This window comes from Puntigrus tetrazona, chromosome 1 (assembly GCF_018831695.1).
Source record: "Puntigrus tetrazona isolate hp1 chromosome 1, ASM1883169v1, whole genome shotgun sequence".
NCBI classification, from domain to species: domain Eukaryota; kingdom Metazoa; phylum Chordata; class Actinopteri; order Cypriniformes; family Cyprinidae; genus Puntigrus; species Puntigrus tetrazona.
The window spans coordinates 26,301,816-26,320,799 of record NC_056699.1 but is presented as its reverse complement, the minus strand read 5'-3'; the positions used below and the strand labels follow the sequence as shown (position 1 = coordinate 26,320,799).

Below are 18,984 nucleotides of genomic sequence, written 5' to 3'. Positions count from 1 at the left end.
TGAACACAGCCTGAATGCTTTCCTCAAGCGAAACAGATTCGTGATTTCCGTCAGGTCGATGCAAGAGTTCATGAACTTTCAAACACACATCCTGCAATCCTCGGCCGCGATGCTGTTTATGCTCTCGCACGAGGCTACTACAAAATTGCAATGTACTGAACAAAATCAGTTTGGTTTTGGCCCCCATTTCCCATGAGCTGAACTCAAAAACATAATACGTTTTCTACGTAGACAAAAGGCCTATTTCTCTCAAGTTTTGCTCACAAATCTGTCCAAATCTGTGTTAGTGAGCACTTCTCCTTTGCCCGAAATAATCCATCCACCTCAGGTGTCTAGAAGGCTCTTAGAATATATAAAGGTAAGAAAGAGCCAATGACTTATTGGATCTTTCTGGGAACAAAAATGGTTCTTCTATGGCATCGCTTGAAGAACTTTTTGAAGCAACTTCATTTTCAAGAGCGTATGTCAACTTTATCCAGTTACATACAGAGCATATACTACATAGCGACACTACTTGCTTGTATCATTGTATCATTGCATCACTCAGCTCTAATCTGCACCTGCAAGGCATGCATATTTTATATGCAAATATGAATACTCTGCTTTGAAACAATGCGCAATGTGTAAAGTGCTATATATAAAAAAATATCATATATATAGTCACATAAATGGAGGCGTTACAATTGGCTTATGGCAGAATATGTCGAAAATGTATACATATATAGCATAAAAATATTTTTTGTCTTTTTTTTCCATGTCTTTATGGCTTATTTCTTACTCACCTTTCTTTACAAGGCTAAAACGAATCAGAATTGTTCTGGAAAATGTCAAAATCACATGCACACACACACACACCGTGAAATGCTTGTGTCGGTGTGTACTGTCCTGTATGCAGCTCAGGCTTTCAGTCCACTCTGACTGACACGTGGGAGTACAATTACAGCGGTTCGGCTCCACACAAATCCCAAACACACACACACACACACACACACACACACACACACACACACACACACACACACACATATAAAGAACTGTCATCTCTGACCTCTGTGTCTACAAACCCACAGCTCACGAGTCACACGGATGTACATGTGCCGAAGGGTGAACTACTACAGCTTTATACACTTCATTAAGGATTTTAATACACAGCGTAAGCAAAAAGAAACGACTAAAAGGGCTTGCTCCTGTTTACACATTAATGCCCATACTGTTCACTTAAATATGACGAGATAAACACACACACAAACGAATGCTGTTGAGACAGATGTGCGGTTTGACAGATGTTTAGTAAATGTTTATCCTGATTTAAAGAGAGAAAATTAAGCCCTGCTAAAATTTAATTACAGTAACAGACAGAATTGACAAGAAATTAAGCAAACGGGAATTTGATCTGATTATTTCATATCCTCCAATGCAAAAATATAATACAGCTTTTCCACATGCATTTTTATAGTAATATAATATATATATATGTCATTCTCTGTTTTTTTAGAACAGCTTGAAACAGATGCTGATAAATAAGCTAGAAGTCATTTGCATGGAGAGACAAAGATATTGTAGAATTAAGGACAGTGTGTGTAAATCTTCAGTAAAAGTGGTTGCGTAACAGAACGCAGTACTTATAGCAATAAACCAGAGAGAGTGACAGGACAAATGAAGACTTTATATTGTGGCTTAAAATCCGAGACAAGGGCATAACGGCGTCACTGAGCTCGCCCAACAGATTCTCACTTTCTTTCATTTCGGTGTTTGAAAAAACGAGGCCCACCGTGAAATGCTGACCGCTCACGTTAAAGCGCTTCACTGAGAGCATGAAAAGACGGAGGTGTCCCTTCAGGGGATTCTCCGACACGTTTGCTGAGCAGATCGGGTCATTTCCTGTCTGAATGTAGTTTCGGAGAAGATCAGGGTGCTCTTCTCGTGACTTCTGTGACACCCTGATGTCCTCAGATTCAGACTCTGTTCTGGGTCAGCGCTGGCGACCCCGTTTCGTGTCTGACATGGCAAAGCCCCATGCCATGTGTGTGTGAAAGGCTAATGTGTCGGGTTAGGATTAGCATTAAACATGGAGCTGGGTGACACATGAAACACACGAGCTGAAGAATTAAAGCAAAATAATTAAACTTACGAAATTTTAAGGAAGTTTTATGTATGTTTTATGCTTTCAGTTCAATTCATTATTAGCTTTTTTTGTCTTTCTTGTTTCAGTTTAGTTTTAGATTGACATGATATTTTTAATTACTTAATTACTTAAAAATATAGGCTATGATGTTATTAATATATTATATATTACACTGTTATTTAAATATTTTTTACATTGTTAGTCTGCTTTTGTAGTATTTGTTTTGTTATTTTTGTAGATTTTCAGTATATTTCTAAAGACATTTTTAGAAATAAATATATATGAAATATATTTTTATATATATATATATATATATATATATATATATTAGGTATTTCATATTATTAATATTATAATATTAATTATATTTAGATTATTTAAGGGTTTTTTACTTTATTTTTATATGATGTATTTTGTGTTTTATTTAATCATATTCTAGTTTGTGCATTAAAATGTATTTTGTTTTCATTTTTTTTAAGCGTGGGCTTCGTGTTGTGCTCTCAGCAGCCCGCTGGGTTGTTTTGTCTGGTCATGTGATTAAAGTGTCTATTCAATAAACCTCTTTTTGGATGATTGCTTTATCCACAGGACGTCCGGCAAACTCTCATTACCAGTGGTCAGAGAAATTCTTTGGAAAACCTTCACGTGTGCGTCACAGATTTCGACTGAATTACACAGAAATTTCCATATCTCTAATTAAAAACATGTCCTCCGCTAAACCTGAAATGTTCAGTCCCAGCCGTCCTCTACAAACCCAGATATTAGGATGGTCCTGCATCTGAAATTCATCTGTCTAAACAGCCGCTTGTTCAGGCAAAAACGTCAGTGCATATGTTGTGTTTTAAAGGAATACTTCGGCCAAAACTTAAACACATTTCATAACCCTCATGTCCATGCAAATCCACAAGGCTTTCTTCGGTACGGTTCGAATTGAGCTTAAGGTCAAGATCAGGTAAAAACAGCATCTTAAGATAACAAAAGTGGCACATTTTTACATTCTTGCTTTCGTTAGTTACATTAGATTAAATAAAGTCACATTTTGACATTATAGAGCCAATAGTGAAAAGCCGGTGTTCACGTGAACATTTTCGAGAAATCAGAATGAGTGCTTATTTAGTTGTTTTGGAGCTGGACCTCAGACATTAATAAACCAAATGTACTGACAGTGATCCACAGCATATCAGTAATGAGCTTTGGTCCTAATGAGACTATCGGCGTGATGCCGCTTTGGCTTGAGCAGAGTTTTATCGCTGATTGACTGTAGCTCAGCTCAAATGCCCTGGCAATCATTTCACATCTCCAACCAACCAGACTAATGCAGACTTTAAAATCTGCCTGTTTCTGATGATTTTCCTCTGATTTTTAACCTAAAGGCAATGGTATCGCACAATATATATTTCTAAATGATCAAAGTTTTACTGCAAAAGTATCAGTGTTAAGTGTATACGCCTTCGGTTTGTGGTTCGTGTGTCTTTTGGAAATGAAATCCAAAATTTTACACTTTTATCCGCCAGATGAGCTTTTTTCAAATCGGATATCTGCTACAGGTCTCAACAAAGCTGTCACGGGGGCAACAAAGGGCCGAAAAAGAAAAGATTTAGCTGCGAGAACGTCTAGCAACTGATTAAGTTCATTGACAGCAGATCTGTCTCTCAGATGTCTCTCAGAGGCAAAGATGGGTAGAGGCTCTCAAATCAGAGATTGATTGTGGAATACTTTAAAGACAACTTTCCTCAACCTCAAATTTGCGAAGGCTTTGCAAATCTCATCATCTACGATACACAACGTCATCTACAGATTCAGAGAAACCGGAGAAATCAGTGCTTTAGGGCCAAGGCCGAAGACCTTTGTTGCGTGATTCTGTCAATGGCGTTACTAAATGGGCCCAGGGACGCTTACAGAAACCACTGTCGGTAAACACAACCAGCCGTGCCGTCTTCAGATGCCAACGAAATCTATCACGCAAAAAAGAAAGCTATATGTGAACATGGTCCAGAAGCGCTGCCGTGTCTTGCTGGCCAAGATTAATTTAAAATGGACCTTTTCGAAGTGGAAAAGTATAACAGGCATCAGATTTTGTGCATAAAATTGTGAGCTCATGTGAGTCATAAAAGACTGATGCTTAAAATATGATATATATATTTTATATATATACATATATATATATATATATATAAAGGCTCCAAAGGCTCAGTAAACTGCTGTCACACGTGGACTCTTTTGTTGTTGTTTTTGTCGTGTGCCATGTGCTCTGTGACCTACTTTAGTTAGTTGTCTTTATCGTCTTCACCTGTGTCTCATTTATTAAGTATTTCACGTTGCGTTTAAGTCCTGTTGTTTCAGTTCTGTTTGTCCAATCTCGTCAATGTTTTATGTGGTTTAGTTTATTTGCCTGTCTGCCCGAGGTACTAATTCTATATATGTGTGCGATTAAACTCGTTAACCTTATATCCTCGTCGAGTGCTCCTTCACGCTTAAACACATCCTGACCGACTGCCCGATTAAAAACAAATTCGGACTAGTATTTCATATGTCATACTAAACAGGGTTAAGTTTCTTTAAAGCAAAAAAGTAGGTTATGTCATAAAGCAACAGATGTCTGAAGTGAAGTATTCCTCGATGTTCATCTAAACACACATGCTGCTCTGAATGCAAAGGAAAAGCCCGCCCTTTCCAGCGCTTCGACTCGTTTGATTGACAGCTCCATCTCCTCTATCCCTCTCCGCTGTTTATTAAATATAGGCCAGCTGTGTGCATCACAAATCCCCGAATGATTGCCTTTCGGGTTTTTTTTTTCTCCTCACGCCATTGGCTGACCGCTGGCCTGATTTCCACTGATCTGCATGTGCTAGCATGTGAGACAGTACTTAACACACGCTAACCGGGTGCTCACACGCGCGTTCAGATAGACACAAGAGATGCAGCTGTTATCCGGCTGCGCTCTTTAGACAGCTGCTGCTCTGTCTCTCTCATCCTTCATCAGCAGCCGCTCTTCTGTCGCTGGAAGCATGCGACGATTGCTGGACAGCAGCTGGATAAAGTTTGGACCTGCTGGAAGAGATGACTGGGTGTCCGGGTCCCCGTTGCCGCCGACCGCAGAACAACGACTACAGGTTGGTGAATAATCCCATACAAGGGGAAAGCTGTTACGATTCAAGATGAGGTTGAGGAAATAGACAGGAGATTGGAGATTAAACCAGTACAGTTGCAAAAACTAACCAGAACCATTATGAGAACCCTTTAAAAGAACAATGTTCTTCTTAGTTTGAAGAGGATTTAAACAATCCAGAGAAGATCTTTATCTCCAAAGAAGATCTTAACTCCTTTGTTCAATGAAACCTATGCAGTTCACTGAATCAAACAGTATTGAAGTTTCAGTCGTGGTCTGACATCTGTTTTGACTTCAGCTGTGATGATCTCAAGTTCTGCAAAGGTTCATTCGAGGTGACGCAGTGGTTTAAATGAAGCGGTTTAAACGACCAAAATATCTAATCTATCTGAAAAGCAGCATTATGTGATTAGTGTTTGTAAAACGGTTGGAAGAGCACTAGATTTTGGGATGCAGTCCAGTTAGGGTGGACGCGCCGGTTCTGGATTAGTAAACGGCTGTATTTATTAGATTAAGAATGGTTGCTTCACTTCTGTGCAATACTTGCTTACTTACTTAAAAAATTAAAGAAATTGCAGAATGAGGCCATTCAGTAAGATAATGGATCCATCAGTGGATGTGTTGCATAGTTTTCAGCAAATATATTATTATTATTATTGTTATTATTTCCAAGACTACTTGTCACCGTAGTCTTAGCTCTGTTTAAAATGTTGTGTTATAGGTTTTTCAAATAATTAATTTTATTTCTAGGTTCTTTAAAGTTCCATCTATGGTTTCCTTGTAAACTAGGGAATAAGACATTAAGTTTTGGACTTTGAGTTTGTTAGTCTATATGAAATTTGCTATATGAAATCATATTTAATTTTTCTATTTCCATACTTTCAGATCTCTTAGTAGCTACTAAACACCCAGTCTGTCTGGTTTAAAGGGGTTTTAGGCACTTTTCAAGCTTTTATTCAGCCTATCAAACCAACTGGTTGTCCAGTTAAACCAACTATTTTACGAATTTTAGCAAGGCCCACTATTTAGGTTGAAATGTTATCTCACCGTTTATTTCGGTGTTGAATCAGCTGAAACCAGATGTGGCCAGCAAACCAGCTGTTTTACAAAAAGCAAAAGCCTTCACTTGGTTCTGAACTCAAGTAACGCATGATGTCCTTTACACCCCTGCAGGGTTACCACTGGAACGAGCTCTCGAGCGAAAACGACGCAAAATCGGAGCTTATCCTGTACGTCGTCCTCCCGCTCGTCACGCTCGTCGCGTTCGGCGTCGCGTTTGTCCTTCTCTACCGAAGGTTCAGGCAGAGCAAGCTCGGACTGGCCAACATCATCGCGCTGGACCTGCAGGACCCGGAGCGCAACGCAGAGATCCTGTCGTCGCTCACCGGGAACGCAGAGCGGCTCAACAGCTCCAGCTCGGACTTGTCTGACGGGGTTTTCCTCATGGTTTACCTCCCGCCGCCCTACGAGGACACGCTGACGAAGATCACCCGGGCCGCCAGCCTCAGCAGCGGGAAAGACGTCGAGTCCGTCAAGATCGAAGACCTCGAAGCCAAACTGTGTCCAGAACTTAAGTCCAGCAGGGAGTTTGTCTGAGACAGAAGTGCTAAAGAGACACCGGGGCTAGTTGTCACAGAGACACCCACCCCCCAAAACAAAACTGAACCATCACCAAAAAAAAAAATCCCTTGCAGACATTACAAACCATTACAAATGGTTCCTGTTGTTTGTTTTGGGACATGTTCCATTAGGATTTAATGGTTTAACAAGCCACCGAAAGAAGGTGTCCCAAGTACCAGTAGACTTACATTACAGTTTCCATTCAAACCAATAGAGCTCTCATTATAACCAGTAAAACCATTACAAAACCTGTGATGGTGTCTGTCTTTTTTACAGCAGAGGGTGAAAGTGACACAAGGGCTATCTCCGTTTTTCAGAAGTCGTTGCCTGTTGGTTGAATTCTAATCTACAAACTAAACGGAGGAAAAACTTAAAAGTACGTGCCTGACTTTCAAAAATAAACAACTGACAACTAGCCTCGGGACCCCTATAGCGAAGACATCGTCTCATTCTGAACTGAACTTTGCAGGGATTTTTTTATACTGTAACATAATAAAGCGATACAGAATGAAACATCTTGATGTTCTATATTAGATTTGCATTACAGCGGTGTATTGCGCGCATCGACATGAGAGTAAATCTTTGTGCTCGTATTTATAGGCTAAGTAATCGCCATATACTGCCTAGTTAGACACACTTTGTGTTGTACCACAACTTTTAGTAGAAACAACACCCGTATGATGTCACTTTTTATATCTGCATGACTGCATCAGTCCTGTTTTGGATTTAAATATAAAGGCAATCCTGGTTTTGCATTATCATGTAGTCATCTGAAGTATTTCTAATAAAGAGCGTATATTAAAGTGTCTACGAGCAGTTTTGCATTCATTGTTTCTTCAAATAGTGACTACATATTGTCTTAACGCTATAGATCAATTGAAAAAAGAAAACATATAATAGCATTTCAGACTAAGGTAAAAAATGGGGCAAAAAGAGTTGTGAAAAAAAGCTTTTTCCTAATTTTAACTGCTGCATGCACATGTAAAACATGTTTATTTAATTGTTTTGACTATAAATTTCTGTTGTTTATCTCAGTAGTAGCCTACACAGTAATCAAGTGTGTGTTACAGTCACCTTAGCGCCACAGTCTGTTCATTAACAAGCACGTCATCTAGTGGACGTTTTATGCAAGTAGTATTCTGCCCACTGAATGCTTCTAACAGTAAACAGCTTTTTCACATAAGCTCTCAACATCAGACCGTAGAGACGCACGGGCCTTAATTAAATTCACGAGCGCAACACTGCTTTTCAAACGGTTTTATTGAGTAATAATACAAAACACAAACTACTTGATTTAGTTGTCTTGCAAGAAAGCTACTAATGTAAATGCACATAAATGCAAAAACAGAGCAGGGTGCTGACGGAGGTCAGGGCTTCAGGGCTATTGACAGCCGTGAAAGTATGAAGATGCCTTCATAATCATGCACTCTGGCTGACGGATCAGGGAGATCCTATCAAAGGAAAATAGAAAAAATGAAAAAAAAAAAAAAAAAATTAAATAATACAATAAGATAAAAATTAAATAATAATATTAATATTATATATGTATATATATATATATATATATATATATATATATATATATATATATATATATATATATATATATATACACATATATGTGTGTGTGTGTGTGTGTGTGTGTATATATATATATATATATATATATATATATATATATATATATATATATATATATATATATATAGCATGCAAACATGGCATATTTGTATTTTCCATTAATTGCTGTATTGAACTGATGATTGTTTCATTCACTTACATTTCATTGATCTCTCTCGTAGCAGTGGGGTCAGAAACCTTTGCAGTTCTGTTATAGTCAGAGGAACACAATATCAGGACACTTGCACTCACCTGCTTTATGAGGATTCACTACTACTATATATTTCTACACGGGACGAATATTAATACTGCAGTCGGTCAAACATGTGTCAGGAATGATGTGTAATGTTTTTATCACAGTTAATGAAATCCTGCCGTACTGGATAATATGCGATAATATCGTTTTGTGATGTTGTTTGTTCTATTAAATTACTCACACTGCATTTATAAGAGTCTGGACGCAGGCAATGTCATCACTGGTGTTATCGTCAATCAGCTCTGAGAAGGAGAAAAAAATAAATCACCTTTGATTTTAGAGAATATTCATACACGTAAAAAGTCTCTTCTGCTCACCGAGGCTGCATATATTTGATCAGATATGAAGTAAAAACAGAAATATTCTGTAATAACATTGAAATTTAGAATAACTGTTTCTATTTGAATATTAAAATGCAATGTATTCCTGGGATGCAAAGAGTTCTCAGCATCATCAGCCTTCAGAATAATGCTGATTTGCAGCTCATTATCGTATCATATTAATTTCTTTCTAATTTCTGTCGCGTCAACCCGTGCATCAATAGAAGTTACTCACTGTCGCAGGTCAGTTTGCAGAGGTTCAGTGTACTGCTCTGAGTAGAGTTGCACGCCACTTGGTCGCTCAGCTGGAACAAGCCGTACAGGGTCCAGACCTCGTTTTTGTTCTCTGCGCTTTCGTTAACGGAAGAGCCTCCTTTGTTGTTTCCTCGGACAGACCTGCCACGGCGTGGGCCGTGACCGCCACGAGGCTCCTGAGGCTCGGGGACCGTCTTAGTGACGGCGGTATTGAAGCCAGAGGCCAGCTGGGCATGACACGCGACTGTAAACAGAGTTTTTATTCGTTTCGACAATTTTCATAAAGACGCAACTTTCACAGCGATGCCGCAAAACAACGGCAAACGTTTTGGTGAACAGTTCTTAAAATAGCCATTTAATTTTCTCAGAATAAAGTTTTTAAACACTATAAAGAACTTTTATGGAATGGAAAGATTTCACGGACATTCTTAATGGAATCCTCAGTGCCACTAAAGAACCGTCACTATTACACGAGTGTATAATAAAATGAACATCCACCTTTTTTTTCTTACATATAAATAGGCGCAGGCGGCCATTTGTAAATTCTGTCGGTCTAGCTTCCGGCCGCATCCAGCTACTTTTAGCTGTACAAAATGGTTTGTTTTTCTGCTTGATATAAAAAAAAAATCGGTGTGTTATTTTAATGTATTATATTAAAAAAGACACTAGTTTGCAGTGCAAACAGTTTTACTGTTGATTGCACATTGTTTTTTTCTCATTATTTACCTCTATGCTCGCCTGCATACGACTTGAACTGTATTAAGTATCTAGCAGCGAACGGTGTCTAAAGTTGCGGATGTAAATAGAAACTTACTCTGTGCCAGCACATCTGCAGAGTTGGGCATCTGCAGAGTAAGGCCTGCTTCAAGCTGCTTCTTCAGCTCGCATTTGCTCAAAATCACGCCGTCGCTAAGACCGACCGCTAGGAATGAAATAACCACGACTGCCAACATCTTCACGTCTTGATGAATGCTCGCGATCTCTGAGAGTGTTCTTCGTACAGGGAATCATTGCAAGTTGAGTGTAGATATAGGCCCGCCTGTTCCCCTGAGACGGGCCGTCTATACGTCAGTGAATTATGTAAAATAAGAGTTTGAAAGGTTGTGTGTCAGTGTGTAGGAGGTTTTAAGGCACTTTGTGTTCTGTGCGAAATGCTGGGTCTCGAGTTCTGTAACCAGGCAAAAAACACAATGAAGTAAAGTGCATCTTTTTTTCTTTTTTTTTTTAAAAAGCAATGTCTTTGTCTCAGCAGGATTGGATGTCACTTAGAGGGTATGTGACGCATTTAGAGGCCAGCAAGAAAGACCTGGACAGACTGACTGGTACACGAGACAATGCTGGGTGGAGAACTGGGTTTGTCACGTAGGAAACATAAAAGGACATGGAAGTGATGGCGAGCGCATGATCAGTTCAGCTACTTGACAGTGACCTCTGAATCCAGGTTTGATAAGAATAAAATAAATGATTGAAGGGAAAGCGTTTTGTTGTAATGATTTTGTTGCTTTGTTTTAGATCAGCATAGTTTGTCACCATGCGTGGTGGTAAGCGTGCTAATGCATATAGATTGATCATTTTGGGATCGCTGGACACATATTATAGAAACATTTATATAGAATATATATAGGTGCATATTAAAGATGGATAACGTGCAGATAAATTAAAATCCATACAGTTTGGAACCACTGTCTGCACTGTTTTTGTGAAATTATTAGTTAACAAAGCATCTAGGCCTATATGCTATTTATACGTAAATTTGCTCTTACCCTCATTCTGTTGTTGAGGGACTTTTGTTGTTTTCTGTTTCACTGTATCATTATAAGTTGTTAGGTTACATGTTTCAGTTTTATAGAATGCCAAATCTGCTTTATTGAAATGAAACATGAAACAACCCAGCATACAGTCAGAAGATTTCAACATAGGCTGCCATATGACTATGTCATGGGGGGGTAAATAAATATAGTGTATGATATGAGCCTTTTCACCATTCGGGAATTAGTGTTAGTTTACTCTATTCTCCAGCAGGTGATGTGGTTGGAAACTGAGATGGGCCTTGAAGTTGAGATCGCTCCGGTGCCTTTGGTGGAGTTTAATGGTGGAAGAAAGAGTGGGGCTTGTAGGGGGGCTTGTTGTGGGGAGGCTTGTGGGTCGGCTTGGGAGGCTTTTGGGGTCTTCTGGTGGAGGTGGTGGTGGGGCTTGAGGTGGAGGTTGTAGATGGACTTGTGGTGGAGGCTGAGGTTGAAGTGGAGGTTGTAGATGGGCTTGTGGTGGAGGCTGAGGTTGAAGTGGAGGTTGTAGATGGGCTTGTTGTGGAGGCTGAGGTTGAAGTGGAGGTTGTAGATGGACTTGTGGTGGAGGCTGAGGTTGAAGTGGAGGTTATAGATGGGCTTGTGGTGGAGGCTGAGGTTGAAGTGGAGGTTGTAGATGGGCTTGTTGTGGAGGCTGAGGTTGAAGTGGAGGTTGTAGATGGACTTGTGGTGGAGGCTGAGGTTGAAGTGGAGGTTGTAGATGGACTTGTGGTGGAGGCTGAGGTTGAAGTGGAGGTTATAGATGGGCTTGTGGTGGAGGCTGAGGTTGAAGTGGAGGTTGTAGATGGACTTGTGGTGGAAGTAGACGTTGCGGTGGAGGTTGTAGTAGGGTCTAAGGTGGAGGTCGCATTGGGGATTATCGTAGACGTTGCGTTTGTAGTAGAGGTTTTGGTGGAGGTTGGCCTTGATGTGGATATTGTGGTGGGTCTTGTGGTTGGAGATGGCCTTAAATGTGGAAAGAGGGGCCGGTGTGCCTCACACGTACTGAACACCAGCAGAACCAGAACCAACGCTAACATCTTCACCGGAAGAACGGCGTCCATCTCTGAAATCTGGAGATTAAACACAGGAAATTAAACACACTTTAACCATTTACATTACAGATGCATTACAGAAATCAAGTATGATTCCATTTTGAATGCCGTTTTAATGGGTTTAGGCTAAAAAAGCAATATATGAGTAATTTAGGAAATATAAGGTTGCATTATTGCAGGTATCTTGCGAACAATTGTTGAAATGTTTTTATATCACATTTTGTTATATTTGTTATAAAAGCGTTCATTAGACCTGAATATTTCTGAAAATTGTACTGGAAGAGCCATTTATTTTTTCCAGTTTGACTCAAGTCCCATTCGTTTACACGGAGAGGGCGGGGCTTATGACCTTTGAAGTTTGAGGATTAATTTATATTTGATTTAGAATATACTGACTTATTTACATTTCTGAATATTTACTATTTGCTGAAAAGCACGGGCAATATATGATAAATGGGTTCATATGAAGATTGTTTTAAGTTCACTTTAAATTAGAAGTTAGTTTAATAATTTCATATAGCTCGTATAAAGTTAACATTGCATATAGTGAGCGGTTAAATATTACCAAAAATATTACCAAAAAAGAACAATTTCCTTTAGGCATCAGTAGTATTGGTCTCAGTTATACCTTTAGTCGCAAAAATATGCCATTGATCAAATATTTAAAATTATTTACTGCCTTTATGTTGTTAATTTGGAGATTCAGTGTGAAATTATTGCAATATAAAAGCATATTTAAAAACTCAATTTCAGAGAAATGTGTGAATAATACGAACTAACAGCACTAATACAAACACATTAGATTTCGCTAATTATATAACTAATAATATAAATCGACCTCTTACCAAACGTTCTGTTGTTGGAGCTACAGATGAATGAGAGTCTTTAAATGTTTTTCAGTCTTCACTGTCTTCTGTACGTGACCCATCAGACTTATATATGTTTGAACGGCCTCCACCTGCCGCTGCGCCTTTGTTTTTGATTCATTTCACCATTATTGATATTTTCTCTATGTGTTTTATTTTTTAATACGAGTCAATTAGAAGATGCTGGGCTCTCCCTGCTGAGTTTCGGTTCCTCCCAAGGTTTCTTTCTCATCCTCCCTAACCAGCGGTTTCTGAGAAATCCTGTCAATATTACCTTTTTGTCCTGTTTCTAGTTGCCCTGCAGCAAATGTAATTGAATCTTGGTTAACACTTTCCATAGACCTTTATGTATAATGCATTTTAAATGGTTGTTAAAAGATACACTGCACTGAAAATTATTCATGATCAGCACTGTAATACGTTATATTTTGTCTTAAATTATAAACAAATTTAAAATGCATAGCGTAACAATGAATCGATTAGTGTTAAAAAGTGGTTACAGTTATTTCTGAGAGTGTACAATCCATATAAGTTGCATAATTCATGTTTTAATAAAGCATTATACGTAAAGGCTTTAGGTGAAGTGGTACCAAATGTATTACATTTCGGGCTATATTCATGTCCTTGTTCTCAAAAGAAGTGTCTAGAATAACAGCATTATATACCAGATTCACTACAAAATCATCAAGGCTGCAACTGCTGTGCATATATAGATGGATACCCGATGTTCAGGTGCATGAACGGTATCTTACCGTTTATCCACGAGGTCAACGTTTGACTGGTTAGCTCAGTTATTGAGGTCATCTCTCTCACGTTGCTCCAGATTGATAAAAACCTGACTGTTTTTTGGGGGGGGGGATCGGTTTTCAGGGTGGGCCTTCTCTGTTTAGCCAGTTTAAAACAATGCGACGCAGTGTTTTTTTCAATTACCTGATTACGAACATTTATATAATTCTCAGTCAAAACCAAAGCCACGCCGTTTTGTATTCAGCACCAGAACTGGTCTCGCAACCTTAAGGCATCGTGTTGGTTGCAAACAGTTATTAAACTAATCCGGGTTGAGTCCAAAATTACGAAAAAAAAAAAAAAAAAAAAAACAACGAATACAGGGTGTTACCATTAAAGCAAAATAACAATATTTAACAAAAACATGATTTGGTTTCTGTGTGATCAGGAACAAAAGTAAGTGATAAAGCCATATTAATATGGATTATTTGTAATTAATTAGTAAGGAGTATTTCAATTGGGAAAACTATGATCAACTCATAACAAGACTCAACTACGGTTATAGACATAACAGTGCTTAATAAATAAACAATTAAAGACAATAAAATATAGTTTTGGCTGTATAGTTTTAAAAGAATACGTAAAGCCACTGCACTTCAGCGCATAACAAGAAACTGGAAATCTCTGACCATATAAAAACCAATTCGATTTTTTTATTGTTATTATTTATTAGTATTTTATAGAGGCAAGCCGCTAATCTGGTTCAGGTCTTGTTGTAGTCTAGGTGTCGTCTAACCCGTGCGTGACATCCGATCCCCACCAAACAAAGACACCTCTTTTGAAGTGTTCTCCAGAACTGTCTGAAAAACCAAGAGTGTATTTCATTCTGTGAAAATGCTGCGTCACCCACAAATCAAAGCGCGGCATTTCGTACTGAACATAAAGCGGCATACATCCACCTCAAACGCTGCACACAAGCCGTCAACACAGAGATGAGCCTCGTTTCCGTAAACATGATCTGTTTTTGTATATATATATATATATATATATATATATATATATATATATATAGCGCTAGTTTTAGTTTTTGTTTGAAAACCACATCCGGGATGTTGTTGTATAGTCCTTGTGAGCTATACGAAGCCTACACGTATAACTAACACAATATAAGTCATTTTTTCTTTGTACAAGACATACATTAAACACCAGAGCTCATGCTATCTTCAATCTGTTGTGTCCGAACCGAAACCGTGTCATGTATTGTGGCAAATATGAAACTGCACACTTGAATATTAGATTAGCCTTTTTTTAGGCAATTTTCTAGTAAGCTCATCATATTTATTATAAAATGGTTTCTTTATTCTTTATTTTCACTCATTTCAGCCCTAGTAGACTGCGTTCTGGTTAAGCGTCGCGTAAGATCATTAATATTCATGATCGTCTCGTTTATATAACCCCTGTTTTGAATATGGAAATGAGCTGTTTTCTGCTGATCTCTGAGACTGAGGTTGATTAGCCACTGTAAGGAAAATAACCAGAAGTGCAATAAAAACTCATGAAGTAACATTAAGTAACAGTTTGTAATATATGAGCTGTCCTGTACAGCTAAAAATAGCTGGAAGCGGATGATACATACTTAAGTTATAATTGCGAGGTATTTATGCTCTAGAATAATTTAATAACAATACATTGTCATGTTTAACAGGCCATTCTGAATGTCGTGAATGCTTGATTAATGCAGTTTCTATTTATATTTAATTGTTCGTGATTGCTGACTGTAAACTGCAAATATTAATTACTTATAATAAGAATGCGTTTGATTTGCAATGTACTGTTGTTACCCTCAAAGCACCGTGACACATTACAACAAGAAAAAAAGGTAGATAATACGTAATAACAATAATTAAATATTAGAAACATCACCAAAAATGTTTTTTTGTGAAAGTGGAGCACTAATAGAGGAGACTAACACACTCAACACCGACACAGTGAGACTGAAGGAACAGTAGCTTTATTACAATTGTAGCCAGAAATGCAAAATGCCACCAAACATCTGCAATACTAAAGTAGTAATAGAAAGTTCATTAAAGCACAAGCGCCCTCTATTCAAAGTCTTTATATGTTTGAACGCGCACAGATCCCACCACCATCATAACGACCTCATTAACGTCCACTCAAAGGCAGTTGCTGTAAAAACGTCAGACTGTTGTGTTTTTAAAGCGACCGTACGCAGCTGATCTACTAGTACTGTTAGTTGGGTAGTCATGGCGATCGACTAGTGCAAATCTACAGTGTTAGAGCGGGTCACACTGTTGTTTCACTCATTGGTGACGTTTCAGTCATTGGCGTTGCTGCAATCGAACACTCAGCATAATACGAAGAGGGGACCCTGGAGTGACACTCCTTCACCAAAATAGTGCTCAAGCTGTAACACACAAAAGAAAGTCACACTTTAAACAGGCTTCTTACACCTTTAACGTAGACGGGTGTGTTCATAAATATGCAAAGGGAAATATCATTTGTCCCTAACTTAAAATGCACAGGCGTCGTTTATGTATTTTTGCATTTTATGAGTTTGCACGCTTTGCTAAATTTTAACAGCAGAGCAATTTTAACATGCATGAACCCTGCATGAACCCCGCTGTGACAAAACCTACCCGGTCTCACGGCATTCACATACCTCGGTGCACTTCTTAGCGAGCCGCGAAATACGTACCAATAAGTACAACAGTGCAGCTTCCACAAGAAAAAAAAACGACTCCTTGTATTCCCTTTCACGCACATTTTGATTGATACTTTTCGCACAACTGCTTGAGGAACATCGTGTTATGAATTTATAACGATTTTATCCAGCTTCGTATCTATAGGTTTCCACAGACAGTAGGTTTACTCGAGAGCTCACTGCATTGGACTGCATCGAATCTTGTGTAAACGGTTCGACTGAACAGTTAAAAACTGCATAGAAGGAAGTTGAAATGGCACAGTTGCATCGACAAATGCCTTTTGATAGTTTTGCATTAATTAACGCTATCGGGTGGGTTTTAGCGTGGGATTTGGTGTAGGGCAATACTTAAAAAAAATTATAAAAATGTGCTAGGGTTCACATATTGAACTTAGTGGACATTTAGTAAAGTGCATAAAATGGCGTTTAGCAAAAAGTGCTCAGAGGTACATATTTTTTCACGAGACCAGGTTGGACAAAATGGAGATACTTTTTTTGCATATTTGAAATCATAAGCAGTCACAAATCGATTGTTTTCAACTTACGTTACAAGTGGAAGATTGGTGCTGTTCTTGGGTTTAGGTTTACTGTAAAGACAAAAAAATAACGTTATGAATGCAATGAAACCCTTTTACGTTTTCAGGATTCTCGTAAGTGTGAGTCGGCGTAGTCAAATGTCAAATGAACATCAGATTGTTTTTACGTCACGATGTGCTTCCGTGGCAAAAGACGGCATTACTACGACTTTACATAAAAGGGAAACAATTATGGGTCGTGTTGGTAAGAAGAGAAACATGGAAAGGTTTTCTAGATTTTATTTCAATAAACTGTAATGTCATCCAGTAACTACGAAATTACATCTAGATCGTTCATTAAGCAATGCATTGTCCATAGTCTGTGTACTTACATGCTGCTAATTATGGTATTCAAGCAGGCGATGTCATCTGTGACGTCATCATCAGTAAAAGCTTTTGGGAAAAGCGAGAAACGATAAATTCAGAAAACATAGCATGCAGTGTTACGACTATTATCTTCTCGAACTCACCAGTGCAGCTGGTGTTGCAGGTGTTGAGAGACGGGGTCATGCCGGAGACACAGGCCAGCTGATTACTGAGCTGAAAGACGCCGTGCAGGCTCCAGACGGGACGCCGCGCTGCACTCGCCTTTATAGAGAAGATATTTAAGGGCTCTTTAGGTCTGGCGGGGATGTGTTTGACGAAGCTGGTGTTGAAGCCCGTTGTACTGGCCAAGCAGACGACTGCATGAGAAGCAAAGAAAAAGCGTGTGAGCGAGGCTGACCTGACATCTGCTTGATATGTGACACGAACGTGAGCCTGGACCAACGAACAAGCCATTAGGGTCATCTTTAAATCGAAGCTGATTAAATAGGCTTTTCATGGTCTGTTAGGATAGGACGATATTTGAAAATCTGTAATCTGAGGAGGCAAAAAAATCTAAATATTGAGAAAGTTGCCTTTAAAGTCGTTCAAATGAAGTGATGCATATTGCTAATTTGAGTTTTGTTATAGCTACGGATGGAAATGTACAAAATATCTTCCTCAAAACGTGATCTTCACTTAATGTCCTAATGATATTTGGCATTAAAGAAAAATCGATACAACGTGTCGTCGGCTTTCGCTGTAAATATTTATATAATGCTGAGCGAAAGGGATGCGTTACTCACGTCTGTAGTTGAGATCATTCGCGGTCATGTTTTCTCCCATGGCTCGAATCACCTGAATCTGAGCCGTCTCCAGCTTCTTCTTCAGCTCACATTTACTGATAATCCGTCCCTCGGTCACACCGAGCACCAACAAAACCAGAGCCAACCCCGCCAACATGCTCTTCATCTCTGCTGCCTGGAGAGTGAAAGCGGAGACCTCTTTTTGGTCAGATATACCACTTTGGTTTCAGAGGCATAATGCACAAAGCCTATTAAAAATGCCTCTCATTTTATTATCATTTATCATTTGATTTGTTGCTTGTTCAGAGTAACCAACAAGGCACGTTCTACAATTATGAACAAAAAAACCATATTAACAACCGTATATGAGTCTTACCAGATGTTTTTGTGGTTTTTGAGAGAGTTCAGTCTTCACGGTCTTCTGTGCTGTGACTCTTCAGGCTTGTATATATATATATATATATATATATATCAGAGTCTCCACCTCCAGCTGCACCTGTGCTTTTGGTTCATCCTACAATTAACTCTGAGATTAATTTTTTTTTGCTTAGTTGTCAGAGGAGGATGGTTCCTCCCAAGGCTTCTTCCTACGCCCAAAGCGCGCTGGGAAAATCCTCATTCATAAATGTACTGCTTATCTTTTCTGCAGTCGGTTCATTTTAATCTGTATTTTTTTAATTGAATTCCAGCTGTGAGTGATTCTGACCTGCACGCCTGCAGCAGACAGATAATAGAGGTCAGAAATCGCCCTGTAAAGCTTTAAATCCCTGTGTCCTTTGTCTGGGTGGATCTGTTGGCGGGGTGAACATGACAGGTCCTCGTAAAGACTAAACGCTTTTGTG

The 18,984-nt window shown here is 38.8% G+C and overlaps 3 protein-coding genes across 3 annotated transcripts; 1 reads left to right on the top strand and 2 right to left on the bottom strand.

Moving 5' to 3' along the window:
* Positions 1-5,110: 5,110 nt before the first annotated feature.
* Positions 5,111-7,595, top strand: LOC122353257 (small integral membrane protein 28-like). The gene is made up of 2 exons (XM_043251214.1): positions 5,111-5,238; positions 6,408-7,595. The coding sequence occupies exons 1-2, from the start codon at positions 5,134-5,136 to the stop codon at positions 6,828-6,830; spliced, it is 528 nt and encodes a 175-aa protein (XP_043107149.1). The 5' UTR covers positions 5,111-5,133; the 3' UTR covers positions 6,831-7,595.
* A 508-nt stretch (positions 7,596-8,103) lies between these two features.
* On the bottom strand, positions 8,104-10,290 carry LOC122352324 (lysozyme C, milk isozyme-like). The gene is made up of 5 exons (XM_043249778.1): positions 10,120-10,290; positions 9,286-9,549; positions 8,912-8,972; positions 8,635-8,682; positions 8,104-8,305 (listed from the first exon to the last, which is right to left on the bottom strand). Exons 1-5 carry the CDS (start codon positions 10,256-10,258, stop codon positions 8,236-8,238), a joined length of 582 nt encoding a protein of 193 aa, XP_043105713.1. The 5' UTR covers positions 10,259-10,290; the 3' UTR covers positions 8,104-8,235.
* A 5,490-nt stretch (positions 10,291-15,780) lies between these two features.
* On the bottom strand, positions 15,781-18,568 carry LOC122353241 (sperm acrosome-associated protein 5). The gene is made up of 6 exons (XM_043251213.1): positions 18,519-18,568; positions 18,143-18,317; positions 17,504-17,716; positions 17,366-17,426; positions 17,004-17,045; positions 15,781-16,161 (listed from the first exon to the last, which is right to left on the bottom strand). Exons 2-6 carry the CDS (start codon positions 18,306-18,308, stop codon positions 16,041-16,043), a joined length of 603 nt encoding a protein of 200 aa, XP_043107148.1. The 5' UTR covers positions 18,309-18,317; positions 18,519-18,568; the 3' UTR covers positions 15,781-16,040.
* Between the last annotated feature and the right edge of the window lie 416 nt (positions 18,569-18,984).

What these genes read in the sequence shown, in the direction of transcription:
- LOC122352324 (XM_043249778.1), bottom strand. Translation starts at nt 10,258, where the DNA reads ATGTTGGCAGTCGTGGTTATTTCATTCCTAGCGGTCGGTCTTAGCGAC. An exon ending in CAGACTCTTATAAATGCAGT is followed by an intron (nt 8,683 to 8,911) that starts GTGAGTAATTTA and finishes TGACTATAACAG; the next exon opens with AACTGCAAAGGTTTCTGACC. An exon ending in ACGAGAGAGATCAATGAAAT is followed by an intron (nt 8,306 to 8,634) that starts GTAAGTGAATGA and finishes TTCCTTTGATAG; the next exon opens with GATCTCCCTGATCCGTCAGC.
- LOC122353257 (XM_043251214.1), top strand. Translation starts at nt 5,134, where the DNA reads ATGCGACGATTGCTGGACAGCAGCTGGATAAAGTTTGGACCTGCTGGA. An exon ending in CCGCAGAACAACGACTACAG is followed by an intron (nt 5,239 to 6,407) that starts GTTGGTGAATAA and finishes ACACCCCTGCAG; the next exon opens with GGTTACCACTGGAACGAGCT.
- LOC122353241 (XM_043251213.1), bottom strand. Translation starts at nt 18,308, where the DNA reads ATGAAGAGCATGTTGGCGGGGTTGGCTCTGGTTTTGTTGGTGCTCGGT. An exon ending in GAATGATCTCAACTACAGAC is followed by an intron (nt 17,717 to 18,142) that starts GTGAGTAACGCA and finishes CTTCTCATGCAG; the next exon opens with TCGTCTGCTTGGCCAGTACA. An exon ending in CTGCAACACCAGCTGCACTG is followed by an intron (nt 17,427 to 17,503) that starts GTGAGTTCGAGA and finishes TTTTCCCAAAAG; the next exon opens with CTTTTACTGATGATGACGTC.